At 33.8% G+C, this 16,099-nt stretch overlaps 2 protein-coding genes across 5 annotated transcripts; both read right to left on the minus strand.

The window, feature by feature from the left end:
• Nucleotides 1-1,713: 1,713 nt before the first annotated feature.
• Nucleotides 1,714-3,505, minus strand: LOC122288890 (elongation factor Tu, chloroplastic). Its single transcript, XM_043095711.1, has one exon. The coding sequence runs from the start codon at nucleotides 3,388-3,390 to the stop codon at nucleotides 1,921-1,923; it is 1,470 nt and encodes a 489-aa protein (XP_042951645.1). The 5' UTR covers nucleotides 3,391-3,505; the 3' UTR covers nucleotides 1,714-1,920.
• A 1,802-nt stretch (nucleotides 3,506-5,307) lies between these two features.
• On the minus strand, nucleotides 5,308-9,520 carry LOC122288889 (probable serine/threonine-protein kinase WNK3). 4 transcript variants are annotated; one of them, XM_043095710.1, is made up of 9 exons: nucleotides 9,262-9,520; nucleotides 9,056-9,181; nucleotides 8,757-8,794; nucleotides 8,378-8,605; nucleotides 8,137-8,312; nucleotides 7,810-7,967; nucleotides 7,304-7,487; nucleotides 7,093-7,242; nucleotides 5,308-6,981 (listed from the first exon to the last, which is right to left on the minus strand). In XM_043095710.1, exons 2-9 carry the CDS (start codon nucleotides 9,140-9,142, stop codon nucleotides 6,137-6,139), a joined length of 1,866 nt encoding a protein of 621 aa, XP_042951644.1. In that variant the 5' UTR covers nucleotides 9,143-9,181; nucleotides 9,262-9,520; the 3' UTR covers nucleotides 5,308-6,136. The 4 variants fall into 4 exon arrangements, with proteins under 4 accessions (XP_042951644.1, XP_042951641.1, XP_042951642.1 ...); XM_043095707.1 differs by having other exon boundaries at nucleotides 8,065-8,312; nucleotides 9,262-9,519; XM_043095708.1 differs by having other exon boundaries at nucleotides 8,065-8,288; nucleotides 9,262-9,517.
• Between the last annotated feature and the right edge of the window lie 6,579 nt (nucleotides 9,521-16,099).

Raw genomic sequence — 16,099 nt, forward strand, 5'->3', positions numbered from 1 at the left:
CGAAAAGCAAACTTTTAAAGCTTTCATGTTGTTGTTGACCTTAAGATTCCAAAACGTCGACATGCTTATATCTTGCAAATATGAGGCACTCCCGGAGTATTTTGCCTTACTCTTCAGAAGAATAGCATGGGATTTAGTGCCATATTAAACCACGTCCAAAAGGCCATGCAGGCTTGTATTTCATTCCAAAGCCCACGTTGGGGGAATCTTAATTGGGCCCAGCCTTGTTCTGAAGCCCAGATTCAAAACCAGAGTTAGCCCTCTTCAAAGTGGTGGCTCTCCCCCAGGAACATTTATTGTAATAGAACGAGTTAGCCTTGTTCTGCATTGCTGAAGCTAGAGCTGCCCAGGTAAGTATTGCAAGGAACCCAAATTCTGGATCAGGATACGATATGTAGTATTTGTAAATGGCTGGCGAGAATTAAAAGTAGTAATAGTTGGGAGATAGTTCGCGTCATAACCCAAACCTTTTGCACCCTGAACACCAAGCCACGATATTTCAGCACCATAATCCTTCTACAAATGGGATGTCTCACTCTCACACTAAAATGGACTGCAAAGATTCTTTGGCTGGAGCTTGACCAGACAGAACCATCTAAGGTGTGGCCTATCAGGTTGCTTTCCTCATATGACCATCTTTCCTAATAACTCATTTCACTATTACTTGGAAGCAAGATTTTCCAGGATAACTCTTGTTTTTGTCACATGTACTTGGGCTATTGCCTATTCATCAGTACAACTTTGTTCACCGATGATGACAATGATAGTAATAATAATAGAGTTTTATTACGTATAAACAAAGTTGCATACTAATCTGCATACTAATACTGATTCTTTTATATTCAAAATTTAAATTAACATTGTTTTTAATAAAATTTACTCTTTAACTAATCACATTAGCTTGGTGCACATATTAGTACGTAGTTGTGTTTGTAACTAGATTTTTTCATAATAATAACACTATTAATGGGAAAAAAAGAAGAAGAAAATGAGCAATATAAAGGAGGCAGACACTGCTATGGTATCAAATTGCAGCTTCCAAAACCAAGTCCAGGCGACAATTGCAGAGCCTTAAACAGAGGGTACTTCTCTCTAGAGGGCTCAATGGAAAGGTAGAAGTTTTATTATTTTCAATCAATATCAAAAGGTAGCAAAAGCAACAAGTCAACCTCAAAAGAAGATTGGCAGTAAGCATCTTGGCTATCGAAAAGCAATTTCTGAAAATTATGCTGCAGATTTGTTGTATTTGCCTCCCTCCCAGTTCAACACAAAAACAGGTAAAATAAACTATACTGGAGCATCTAACCGAAGAAGATTCAACTCTCAAACGGAGACATCATTATACAACAAGCTACATATCATTTGGTACATCCAAGCTACAATTTGAGCTCCCACTTACCATCTGCATTTGATACATTAGATCAGATGGTACAGCAAGAACTAGTTTGATCCAGCAAAATAACATATGCATTATTAGGGGAGCCTTTAAACTGTCATGTTTTGGTTCATAAGCATATTTTTTTTTGGACAAGTTATCTTATATTTTCTAATCTTTTTTTTATAAGCATAGAAAATACCGACGGAAAAAATATAACAGCTTGCTTAGGGGAGAAATGCCAAAACAGCTCATATTTCCACAGACGCAATTGTATAAAATTCACCTTCAGTAGCTCACAAGATGAAGAAGAAGAAGAAGAAGAAGAAGATAAAAAGTAAAATGAAATCATCACAAAAATATTACGAAACTAGCTAGGCATCAAGCAAAAGAAGTACAAACCTACAAATATATGACATTGGATAGATCAAAGTTTTGTAAAACAGCAAAACTAATTGCATGAATTTGAGGTTAGGATGTCATTCTGCCACCACTCAAAAAATGCAAATAGAATTTCCTATCAAGAATGCCAAAGCTTATTAGTATCACTCAATGATGGACTGAATAACACCAGCACCAACAGTCTTTCCTCCTTCTCTGATAGCAAACCTCATTCCTTGTTCACAAGCCACAGGCATAATGAGTTCTACAACCATCTTCACACGGTCGCCAGGCATGACCATCTTAGACTCCTCATCCTTATCATTCATAATTGAAGTCACCTTGCCAGTCACGTCCGTAGTTCTCATGTAAAACTGTGGCCTATAACCAGCAAAAAAGGGCGAATGCCTACCACCCTCTTCCTTCTTCAACACATACACAATGGCAAGAAACTTGGTATGCGGAGTAATGGAGCCGGGCTTTGCCAAAACCATCCCTCTCTGTATATCAGCCTTCTGAACACCTCTAAGCAACAACCCCACATTATCCCCAGCCAAAGCCTCATCAAGAATCTTCTGAAACATTTCAACACCAGTTACAGTAGTATTCCTTGTGTCCTTCAAACCCACAATATCCACAGTTTCTCCAACCTTAACCGTACCCCTCTCGACACGGCCGGTGGCCACGGTTCCACGACCGGTAATCGAAAACACATCTTCAACAGCAAGCAAAAATGGTAGCTCCGTTTGTCTTTGTGGGATTGGTATGTAACTATCCACAGAATCCATAAGTTCATAAATCTTATCCACCCATTGGTTGTCTCCGCGTTTAATACTAGGATTGGCCATTAAAGCCTCCAAAGCTAACAAAGCGGAACCAGAAATAATAGGCACATCATCACCGGGGAATTCATAAGACGAAAGCAACTCACGCACCTCCAATTCCACGAGCTGCAAGAGCTCCTCATCGTCGACCTGGTCCTGTTTGTTCAAGAATACGACCATGTTCGGCACACCCACTTGCTTGGCCAACAAAATGTGCTCCTTGGTCTGTGGCATTGGGCCGTCGGCGCCAGAAACGACGAGAATTGCGCCGTCCATCTGGGCGGCACCGGTGATCATGTTCTTGACGTAATCTGCATGGCCGGGGCAGTCCACGTGGGCGTAGTGGCGGTTCTCGGTCTCGTACTCGACGGTGGCAGTGTTGATAGTGATTCCACGAGCCCGTTCTTCTGGTGCGGCGTCAATCTCGTCGTATTTCTTGGGTGCGCTGCCGCCGAGGGATGCCAAGGCCATGGTGAGCGCCGCGGTGAGAGTGGTCTTGCCGTGGTCGACATGGCCAATGGTTCCGATGTTGAGGTGGGGCTTCTTGCGCTCGAATTTACCCCGGGCGGCTCGGACGGTGAAAGCGCGGCGGTGACGAGTGGCGGTGGAGGAAGGAGTCAGGTGGAGGATGGTAGAAGGGTTGAGGAAAGAGGAGGACAGTTGGGAAACGGTGGTGGGTTTGCTTAGTTTCGAAGTAGATTTGGGGTAGAATGTAAGGGAAGAAGTGGTCGGGGTGGGCGATGTGGCACATGGGTATGTAAGTTTCGAGGAAGCGGAGGCTGCTGCGGCTGTTGTAGAGGAAATAGCCATGGCGGATTCAGGCAACAGGATGGGAGGAGGAAGAGAGGAATTAGAGAGTGAGAAGGGATGGGAGAGCAGGAGAGTGTTATCTATTGGAAAGACAAAACGAGAGCCTCATATCATACAAAGCTGAGGCTGTGGGAGGGGTTTATCCGGTTCTGGCACTGCTTCGAGGGGGTCACTTGCTGTAACATGAATTTTCTGTGCTATACGTGTTAGATGCTGCCACGCGTATCTCTTATTTTCTCTTTTGGGTGAGAGGAGAGGGAAAAATTACTTGGACAAGGCGGAGAAAATTTTTAGTTAAATCCTAATTATAGTTAAGATTTAAGAAATTATAGTAGTTTTATAACAAATTATGTCAATTTATAAATTTTGACTTTATCGATATGAGTTTTCTTACATATAGTCACTTTTACGTACTTTTTATATATTTTATTGATGTGATTGGTCAAAACAGTTATTTTATATTAAAAAATAACACAGCCGATCATATCAATAAAGTGATAAAAAATACGTAAAAATGATTATATATTAAATTTTTGAAATCTAAAATGGTAGAATATGTATTTGATCTAAAACATGGAATATGGATGCCTCAGCATGGCAACATTGGGGAAAACAAATGTTGATGGTAACCACAATTGTACGTTGTCCATGCAAATAATGGTCAATAGACACTTGGGGCTTTCAAAGGGTTTGTGGTCCAAAGGGGGTCAAATGGGTTTGTGATTCATAAAAAATGGATTTGTGGTTCATAGGAACTGAATTGAGTGAGATGATCGTGTCCCAGGGTAGCACACGAAGACAGACTGTGCTCCACATCTTTTGACCCAGCTACTCAGATTGCTTTAGGCAAGACAAGGTTTCCAAATCCACCTTAGAATAAACTCATGAATACTCTAAACACATCCATGGATATCTCATCCATCTACATGTAATAACTAATTGTTTCTACATGATATAAACTTTTCCAATGTAATTTCAAATAATCACAGCTGCTAAGATCTTGCCAACCCTTTTTTTAATGATGAGGAACTTTGAAAATCATAAAAATATGTCATGAATTTAATATTTCAATAATAACACGCCCACGAATCAGATAAATCAACTTCTCGTTGATAAGAAGTGAACTCTAGAAATTATTTGCACCTAAGAATTTGAACCTTAGATTGGGAAACATACTTCCAAGATCAAAATCCTTACTACTTACTTGAGTCAATCCTTCTGGGATTGGCCTCTTTGCAAACAATTCTTTTTAGGTAAATAAAAAATTACCTTTGTTTTGATATTACAAGGTTAAAGACTAGAACTTTCTTACAAAAGTGACCTTCTATGCCAAATGCAATCTCAAATATACGAGGTCAAAATAAAATGTTTAAAATACAGTATAGATAGTGAGATGAGATGAAATGATTTTAAATAGTTAAAATAAAATGTTTAAAGTACATGCCAATTGCCAATTTTGCTCCCGTAAAAAAGTAGACTCCACCAAGAAAAAGTGAGTTTTTCACACTTCTATAGTGGGGTCTACTTTTTTATAAAAGATCTACACGAAACTAATACATTTGAGACTTGTATATATCATTATTCTTTTCTTTTTGATACGTAAAGGGGTAGTGTGCAATATTCTGCTATAATAGAAGACAATCCATTTTAGACTTTCTCTGCTTTGTAATACATATTTCACAATTTCTAGTGCCATTTTGCAGATGAGAAACTAATATATGAAAGAAAAAAGGTCAATATGTTTGGTTGACAATCAATCGATTGCTGATATCTGAAGAGGAGTCAAAAGGAAACTAATGTATCAGAAAGTGCAGATTCCTGATAAACCATATTTGTCTCCGTAATTCCACTAAATCTCAATTTAAATCCTTCGAATTTTGTGGAAAGAGAAGAAATTATTCTGAATAAAAATTCATCTCAATTTTGAACACCACGAATCCATTATATAGCCATCCCACAATACTGGGAGACATACAAGCACGCCAAATGCTGACATGATCTCTTGTCATAAGCAAGATACATTCACAATTGATAAGCAAATAAGGGGCATACATTCCCATAACCTTACTTTGACACTGCAATGAATCATGAACAAGAAACCCAAAACGTTTGCATGACTAAATGCCTAAACAGACTGCATTCTGAAATCTGAAGCAATCAGACTAATAAAATTGAAACAAAGTAAATGAATCGTATATGCAAGTATAAAACCTGTAAATTAATGATTAGTCGTATCAAACTAAAGGTGGAATGAATGATGAATAGATTTCTTTAAGCATATGCAGACTTATAGCATACAGATATAGGGCTTATCTGAGCTGCTCACCTCAGCAGGATCACCTAATGTGAGTGAAAAGGAAATTGTGCTGGATCAATCCCTTGAGCTCAGCCCATCCTGAGTCACTCTAGAAAGTATAATTCTTCAACATGCATGACTATCATACAGCACCAGCACCCATATTTCTGTTTGGCATTCCCCTTAAATATGGGCAAAACCTCTGTTAAAGATACATACAGGAGCATGATTTGCATCTCTGTAGTCATGCTCCCCCACCTTAATCACGTGAAAAGTCTTTGAGCTTCACAGAATATAGCATAAGCATGCGAAACATAATTGAGCTTTACAGACTATAGTCAGCCCTTCCAAGAAGAGTAGATAAGTTTCCCTTTCTGGGAAAATTAGTGGATTAGAAAAATTAGCAACCTATGGCAAGTTGGAGAAGTGAGGCAACACCACTTCCAATTTTTATAGGCCCTCAATGTGCATTTTATGGTCAGAACTGTTCTGCTTACAGTTTCTTAATACCTTTCGATAGATATCTGGAGGAAGTCCCTTCAAAAGTTCTGCTATGGCGAGTTCATGCTTCCTCTTTAATTCATTTAGCTCATCTTGCTGCTGCTTTAGCAGATTCTCAAGTTTCACGGAAAGTATCTTGACAGCTTCTGATTCAAAATAGTTTTCTTCAAAAGGATAGCCTCCATTACTAGAATGCAAATCTGCATCTTCAGTGTTTTTCTTGCCAAATTGCACATCAACAAGTAAATTAGGTTCATTCTCTTCGCTATTAGCATCACCATCAGAAACAAACTCATTCTCAGGTTGTTCAAGTACAGCACCAAAATAAGGACTATCCTGGTCTTCATCGTGACCAGGAGATTTTTCATTATCTCCAGTCAAGCTAGCCCCACCAGCAACTGAATCAACCTGAGAAGGCAAGTTTAAAGGGCTAGACTGTATCGGTGAGGTTCCACCAGGTGCCTTGGGCGAGTCAGACCAATACTTACGACCTGAAGGCAATCTTTCCAGTGCAAAACCACTAGAAGGGGTAGTCTCATTCATGAGGAGAGAAGCATCATCCTTGGCTTCAGAGGTACAGCTATCAGGACTTGCACCTTCTGCTCCATAACTATCTCCAAAGAGTGCTCTTGCTGTCCAATCTGGAATGTGTGACCGGATTTCTGAGTCAATCATTTCAGCAATTGCTGAAACATCTTGATCCGTTAGGTCCAACTCCTCAACCATTTCACTAGCAACAGAAATTGCAGTGTCTGCCTCAATATCAAATGGGAAGTGGATATTCCGATAAAGACCTAGTCCAATGTGGAAAATTTCCAATTTAACCCAGTAAATGTTAATGAAAATATCCTTCTTTGGTTAAAATCTGAAAAATTAAAAGAGAAATAAAGAGAAGTATAGACAACCTAAGGAGTCTGCTATTCGTAGTTTCAGAAATATTGTGTTAACATCTTTCCGTTGACCTTGAACTGTGAAATCTCTACTTGTCTCAACAGATGGATCCTTCGCACTTTTACCAATATCGAGGTGTTCATGACTGCCTTCTGTCTTCATCACTTCAAATGTGAGGACATAAGCATAAGGGTTCTGATCTCTGTACAAAAAACTGAAACTTACCTGAATGATGGGTTTTGGGACGTAGAGAACAACCTAAACTTCCATGATCCTCATCTGATTGCAGAAAGGGATCCTTTAAGAGTTCCTCAGCAGACAAGCGTTCAGATACTTTTGCAATACATTTTTCTATAAATGCTTTAACTGCAGGGTCTGTGACTTTTGCCAATGATGCCGGCTTTATTCCCTACAAAGGAAAAGAAATTATATGAAAATCTAGACACCAAAGCTGAAGTTAATGGCTTTTCTAGCAAAAGAATTTGACAGCCCAGGAACCAGGATTTAGAATTAAAGGTAAAGCTTAGAGGTTTTCTTGCTATTAAGACCTTTTACAAGTCTTAGATTACAAAATTTCACAATCATTTTTGGGACAAAAAAAAAAAGAAGAATCCAAATTTCAGAATGAACTGAGGATATGTGATACGAAAACCCTGATTGCAACCTCTTCTTGTATATTTGAAAGAAATTACAAGGGGAAAATAATTGAAATGAGCCAAAGATTGCCATACCGATGTCACTTTCTTATATATTTGAGCCGCATTGGCACATTCAACATATGGGTACTCAAAGGTCACTAATTCAATCAAGCACATGCCAAAGGCATAAATGTCTACAAGCTCATTGTATTCCTCCTCGTAAAGCTCTGGTGCCATGAACTCTGGGGTACCTGAAGTCACAATAACAATAACATTGGCCCTGGCAACTAAGTTCACATTATAAATCTAATCCCAAGAGGGAAAGATTAAAGATAATACTAGCCTCACCAATGACACTATGAGCTGAACGAGCCTGGCGAAGAATTGCAGCCAGGCCTAAGTCACCAATTTTCACCTCACCTTGATTCCCATTGACAAATATGTTATCACACTTCAAATCTCGATGAATAACAGGTGGGTCATGACTATGAAGATAAAGAAGGCCCTCTAAGATCTGCCGGGACCATTTCTTCAATGCTCTTAAATCAACCTGTTTATGTTTCCTCCGGTATCTACATAAAATCCATTGACAAAACCTTTCACAAAATCAAAATAAAAATGAAAACCAGATACTAACTGCCGAGCAAATATAGAAACTTACTGCCGTAATGTTCCAGAGCTGAAAATCTCTGTAATGAAGTTAATACTCTCATTTTTTGTGTCGATCCAGGAATTGTAAAACTTAATTATGTTCTTGTGCTTTAAAGTCTTGAGTAAATGAACTTCTGAATATAGTCGCTCCAAGTCTACGGAGTTTTGTAATAGGTCTGCCACCTTAACCTGATTCCAAGCTACCTCAATTCCCTCCAACTCATCAAATGCTCGATATCTGAAGTTCCCTCAGTTTGATCAAGGACAAACAGATATTGCACCTATCGTTCCAGTCTCAAAAGCATATTACTTACAGTGCACCTGATTGCATTTTGTTTTCTTTAATAGTTGAAATTCTAATTAACATAGCAGAAGCAACAAAAGGATACACTTTCTTGAAAGCACCTTTTCCTAACACCTCTCTGTACTGCAAAGCCACCATTAAATTTAAACAAAACAAAACCCATCAATAAACGTAGCCATATTTATCAACCCAAGCTTCATTTGTGATCAAACAATCACAATAGAAAAAAAGAAAAAGAAACGAAGCATTGACTAATTTTCCAAACCCAGAAAAAGAGGAACGAAGCAGCTATAATCAGAATTTGAAAAAGTTGCAAAACAATCAAATTATAAGCAGAACTGAAAATTTTGGATAGAAAATAGATATTTTTGTCGTTAAACTGACCCGACCGTATCGACCAGTGGGATCAACCTCAATGAACTCGGTGTCGGAATTGTCCAGGTTTAGTTCGGACGACAAGTCCTGTGGCATTTCTCGTTTCCAATCGAAGCACGCGCGAAACCGAGTTCCCTGCAATATCTCAGTCTCTCAGATCAAATTAAAACCAAAAAAAAAAACGAAAAAAGAAACCTCAAAATAAAATTCCAAACCAGCGTAAGGGAAACGGATGTGGAGATTCCGAATAATACACAGAAACAAACAAAGGCTCGCCAAGGGTCCTGAAAAGATATCCGAAGAAGAAGAGTCGAGAGAGAGAAAAACTTGGTTAAAGCGAATAGTCTTTAATGGCTGGCCGAATCAGCCATCTCCATGTGAGCATATCTCTCACCGTTATAATATTATTACCGTCTTTGTTTGGTTCAGCGTTTACGTCTACGATCTGATATTAGAGTGCTGCCTTTTCTGCGACACATATCACAGCCATACACACCCCTTCCCATTTTGTAGGTGCCCAGTTTTAAAAAAAAAAAAAAATTTCCAAAATCTCTTTTTATATATAATTTTTTAATTTGAATTTATACGCTATCATCTTACTTATATCTTATTAAATAAAATATAACATATTTATCACTATTAAATGATCATTTATTAAATTTTTTTATCAAATAATAATAAATACGTCACTCATATATAATACGATGCAAATAGAAAAGTGGTGTGATGTATAGCATTACTATCTAATTTATTCAATTTATTTTCTCAAAAGAAATAATTTTAATAAACTTTTGTGAATATTAAAAAAAAAACTTATTAGCTCAAAAAATAATAAACAATTCAAAATATCTTATTTCATTTTATCTCATCTGATATAATCATTATAATTTTTTTAAATTTTCACACAAAATATATTAAACAATTCTTTTTAAATCTCAAAACAAAATTAATATTAAAAAATTATATTATAATAATATTTTATTTAACTTTTAACAAAAAATCTCATCTCATCTCATCTCACAAAAAACAAAAACAAAAAAATTCTCATATCATGTAACCAAATTGTGGAGGAATTAAGGAACTCATCCAATCTCCTAAGATTTGATTTGTAGTTAAGTTTTGGTAAAAATTATTGTAACAGTCACCGACATAAGCCTCACCCAAATCTATTTCGGGTGTTTTTTTTTTTTTTTTAAATAGTTTGTGTGACAGCTCAATTAAATGAATTTAATCTTCTTTTTGTTTTTTAATATTCTATTTGTAATGCATGTAATTTTCAGGTGAAATTAATTTTCGATACGAATTTAGCACATACTCAATATTAAATTAATGTTTTAAGTACTGTTAGATATAGTTTTATGGTGTTTTAATCTCACGTATTTTTTTTAAAAAAAGTGAAATTAATTATTAAACATTAATATTTTTATATAAATTTTAAATTTATTGTTTTTTTTTTTTAAAAATTATACAGATATTATACATTTTAAGGCTGCAAATCGAGAATTCTGACTGATTTAATTAAATGGGCTAGTTAAAGTTGAATCAAACTTGATTTGACACTATTTAAAACGATATTCGATATTTAAAATTGATAATTTTTGTCGTAACTTGTGAAACCAACCTGAAATTAATGGAGGGAACTGATTGAGTTAAATAGATATGGTTAGAAATTATTCATATGTAGGACGAACCTAACTTGATATGGCCCAAAGTTTAAGTTTAGACGTTGAAATGGGAAATTTTAGTTAGAATGATTTGAAATAAAAGTTAAAAACTGAATAAAATATTATTTTTTAATATTATTATTATTTTGATATTTGAAAAAGTTAAATTATTTATTATATTTTATGTGAAAATTTGAAAAGATTGTAATGATTAGATGAGAAATTTTCATTTGAAAAAACTTTCAAACTTAGGCTTGTTTGGATGTTAGGCTAAATTAAATTATTTATGAATAGTAGTAGTAAGTTGAAATACTGTAGTGAATTTGGTGGAGTCTACCTAAAATAGGTTTAAATGTATTTGAATGTTAAGATGAGTTTAAATGTATTTATGAAAAGTTGAAAAATGTTATGTGTCTCATGTATAAAGAGGTGTTAAATTAAAAAAAGTTATGAGTCTCATGTGTAAAGAGATTTTGAATTGAGTGATATTTAATAATTTAGAAGTTGCGTGTTTAGATATTAGAATAATTTTAAAACAGAACTCAACTAAGAGGAGCTGAGCTAATTTAAGGATCAAAACGCAACTTTAACTATATGTATTTGGTTCGAATACTTTTTATTTATCTCTTAACTATATATGCAGATAATATTTATGATAATAATGTTCTCCTGATTTTATTTTTAGATACAATTTTGTTATGACATATTAAGAATAGTTTTTCGCTCTTAAAATAGTATTAATTTAATAAAACTACAAATCTAACAAATATGTTAATTAAAGCAAGAATAAGATAAAAATCTAGGAAATGAGACTAATTGTGTTTTTTTTTTTTTTTTTAAGAATTATTCGATTTGCAAATCGATATAGAGAACACCCCATTCATATTGATGGCAAGTTAATACTTGATTTGAATTTTAAATCTCTTGTAAATCAAATTGTATCTTGTCAAAGGTGTAGAGTGTTTTTCACAATGACTTGCAAATATAAATCCTTTTACAAAAAATAATTTATTATATATATATATATAAATGGGACGTGAATGCTCTCATGATCTAGGGGTGACAATATGTTACACGACCTGTTAACCCAATACGAACACGACATGATAATAGTGGGTTAGGGTTTGACTACGGGTTCGGGTTGACCCGTTAAGACATAATTACTTAACGGGTTAAAAATGGGTCAACCTGTTTTGACACGTTAAAAAAGTTAAAATTATAATTATACCATTATACCTAAAAGTAAAGTTGTTAGAATTTCAATTTTGATATTTTTATTATTTAGATTGTAATTTTGGACTTGTAGTTAGTTTTATAATTTTTGTAGATATTGTGATTTTAACATTTATATAAAATTGTGATAAATTTAATTAGATCAAACAGGTTAATTTCGGGCATATTCAATCTATTTACATAAACAATTTGAAACGAGTCGTATTGTGTCGTGTTAATCTATTTTATAATATTTACTAATGGGTTAAAACGGGTTGACACGACACGACCCGTTATGTTAGGGTTTGAGATTTTGACACAATAAGTTTAACAGGTCGGGTTAGGATTGACCTATATAGTATAATATATATATTTTGACACGATATAAATACGACCTGTTAACACGATTTGATACCCATACTCTCATCTTAGCGTATGATCTAATATAGTAATGATTTTCTTCCTCCTTGATTTTGTTATTCCTAGTCAAACTTATTAGGTGGTTGATTTATGAAACCGCTTAAAATGGACCATATCAGTAAGTGTAATTGGAGATGACATGCAAGATTAAGATAAGGATTACTATTACTTTTGGAGAGAAACAAGCTAATATTTTTTAATAAAGTAATGATAGGTATAAATTTAAAATGTACAAGTCTTGCTTTAACGTTAAAAGAAAAGGTAGGCCTCACAAAAAAAGTGGGTCTATTTTAGTTTATAAAAATTTGCAGAGAGGTGTACATTTTAAACTTGTATATATTATTATTCAATTTAATATAGGAGAATAACATGATACGTCTATATTTATCCCAATGATTAAAAAAAAAATGCTTAGATTAAAAATATTGTTTGGAGTCTCAACAATATCCAATCATCTCAACATTAAAAAGATAGTGAGATGAGATGAAATAAGATTATTTTAGATGAAAGTTAAAAGTTGAATAAAATATTATTAAAATAATATTTTTTTAATATTATTATTATTTTAAAATTTAAAAAAATTAAATAATTTATTATATTTTATGTAAAAATTTTAAAACAATTACAATGATGAGATATATAGTTTCTCAATTACTCTCAGTATCAAGCTGCTCTTGCTTTTTAAATGCCTTCATTTCCCCGGTTTCTTCGGCATCCTTTTTATCCCGTGTTAGGTGAAAGACATCAAACCACCACATACATGTGACAACTTCACTAACAAAGGAACATAAGCCAGCTGTTTATATATAGAAAAATCTTATTTATCATTATTCTAATCATCATTTTCTCAATATTTTTAAACGTGACATGATCAAGTAATTGATTCATAAGTGTAATATAATAAATAATCTCTCATTATTAAATGTTATATCGTAAAATTGTGACAGGGTGATTAATAATAATAGATAGCATTATTCTTATACGAATATTGCCACTGGGCCATTTGAAACTTACCGTGTAGATTGCTTTTAGGACATGACATCAATCCAGATTGTCACATAGCTTATTAAAAACAAGAAAGATATATTTAAACTAAAAGGGTGTCTAAAAATATAAAAAGATGAAAATCGAAATTCTAGCTTCCTTCTACTCCTTTTGTATTTATGTTTTTAATTTTTTTAATAAATCATATAGCATCACATGGTAGTACCACGTCAAAAAAGACATCTGAGTGATAAGTTTCAGATGATCAAATATCGTTATTCTTCTTATGTATATATTGCTGAGTTAACATGTTTAATATTTGTTAGTATTTAATTAAAGCCTCAGCATCTGGGCTAAGGTTCTTTAATTTTCAATCTACTACTGGTTCTACAAAGATCGGAGCATGAGAGCCGATATATAGCAAAATTTATAATTTTATAAGAATCTAATATAATTTGCTTTCATCTTTTGATTTATAGGAAGCGTTAATGAATCCATTTCCTACTGTATGTTGCAGCATAACTTCATTTAGGAAATGATCCGAGCATCAGGGCCATCACTATTTATTTTATGTCGAATGTTCTTTGTTAATATGGCTATTAGACAAATCATTTAGCCATGAGACCCACGAAAATAAAATTATAAATTCACGTGATTAGATGTGACTCAATTGTAGCATCATCATAAGAGAAATGCTAGATAAAAGTTTAATAATTCGTTTGGTTATACAGTTTAGATGAGATGAGATAAGATATTTTGCTAAAAGTTAAAGAAAATATTATTATAATATTATTTTTATTTTAAAATTTAAAAAATTTGAATTATTTATTATATTTTGTGTAAAAATTTATAATAATTATATGAACTAAGATAATTTGAATTTGGGTATCAAAACTAGTCCTAAGATACGTAAGTCCTCTATAGATTTTTTGAACAAAAGTAAAATCCATAATGAAAAGTAGATAGATGTATCTATCATTACTCTTTTAATAATAACCGTACTAGTCACGTTGGAGTATATCTACCTAAACAAAGGATATTAGAATAGATATTAGAATAAACACAATGTTACGGATTTGGGCCATAGAGGGTCGACTTATAGATAAGGGTGGTAAATCGTGTTTTTGGATCATGTCAAGTCATGAATATTCAACTATATAGATTAATCCAAATCCAACTCGTTAAACTAAACATGTTAAATTTTCAAAACTTAATCCAACTCATTTAGATAACAGGTTGTGTCGTGTTACCCGTTTTGATCCGTTTAATAATTAATTAGAAACAGGTTAACACAATACGATTCATATAAACTCATTTCATATAAATTAGTTGAACTAAGACACATAACCTATTTGACCTTATTAACATAATTTCTCATAAAAGTTAAAATATATATTTATTGGTAGCCACAATATTTAAAAAATAAATAAGACAACCTACTAACAAAAAATATTAATATTTTTTAAATTTTAACATATAATAAAACCAATATTATAAATTCTACAATAAAAAATATGAGCATAGGTCTAAAATTAAAACTTAATAATATAAACATAAGTATACTGAGAAATACGAATATTATAACTCAATAATAATAAAATTATAATCTTGGAATAAGATTTAAATGGGTTAACCCATTTTGACCCATTTATAAATCATGGGTTGACCCATTTATAAATCGTGTCTTAACAGATCAATCTATTTTGACTTGAACCTATTAATATCAAATCCAAACCGGCTAATTTCGTATCGTGTTCTTATTGGATTTATAAATTGTGTCATATATTGTCACCTTTACCTATAAATTAGGTTAAAATTTCTTGATATTATATATAAATATATTTGTTTAATGAAACGGTGTACTCTATTACTAAATGAAATGGTGTGTTTCATTACAAGAAAAGGAACCAAGCCCCTAGCTCAGAGGTCTTCTGGCTCTAAGGAGATTGGGTTTCCTTCCTCAAAGGAAATCGTCCTCTCGAGCCCCATCACCCGGTACGTCGTCGTCCGCTTCCTCAGAAAATGGTAAATCCTGGTAAATCATTTCTTTCTTTCCTCAGTGTCTTTAAATCCCTTCCTCTAATTAAATCATATTGAACCCTAACCCTTGCCCTCGCTCTCGCCTTCCCCCATCAGATTTTTCGTCTATTCCCTTCACGGTGAGCTACAAGGTATAGCTTTAATTCGAACGATTTTCACTTCATGTTTGGTTTTACAAAATCGTATAATATGCAAATGAACAGGTGTTAAGAGAATGAATATGGAATTGTGAATAACTTCCGTAATCTCATTGAGTCCCTTTGGTGATATTTATATACGAAAAATAATGAAAAGAATATTCTGGTTGTTACAAATAACTTGAGAGAATACATTAACAAAATTCTCTACTATTCTATTCTAGAAACATTGTGAATTGTTGTATAATGCGTAACTCTGCTCTTTTGTGCTTCTATGTTACAGCTGTGGTACCCGTAATGCATGCCTGTTATTTGCGTAAATGTTCAATGGAGTCACTTAGCTTGATAATGTGTTTGTAAAGTTACTCTATGGGTTCTACAAAATTCATGCTTAAATGCTTGTTTTAGTTTTCTGCTTTGTAAAATTACTGAATGTGTGCACTATAATTGTTTGTAAATGTTACTGAATGAGTTTAAATGGTAGATTTGCAATGGACACCTAGTGCATGGTGGTGACTATCCACATAATAAGTTTTCTTTGCTTTAGTTTTTTAGTTTTATTTATATTTTTATTGTTATATTTTTATTCTGTTTAT

Source organism: Carya illinoinensis, chromosome 12, assembly GCF_018687715.1.
Source record: "Carya illinoinensis cultivar Pawnee chromosome 12, C.illinoinensisPawnee_v1, whole genome shotgun sequence".
Lineage (NCBI taxonomy): Eukaryota > Viridiplantae > Streptophyta > Magnoliopsida > Fagales > Juglandaceae > Carya > Carya illinoinensis.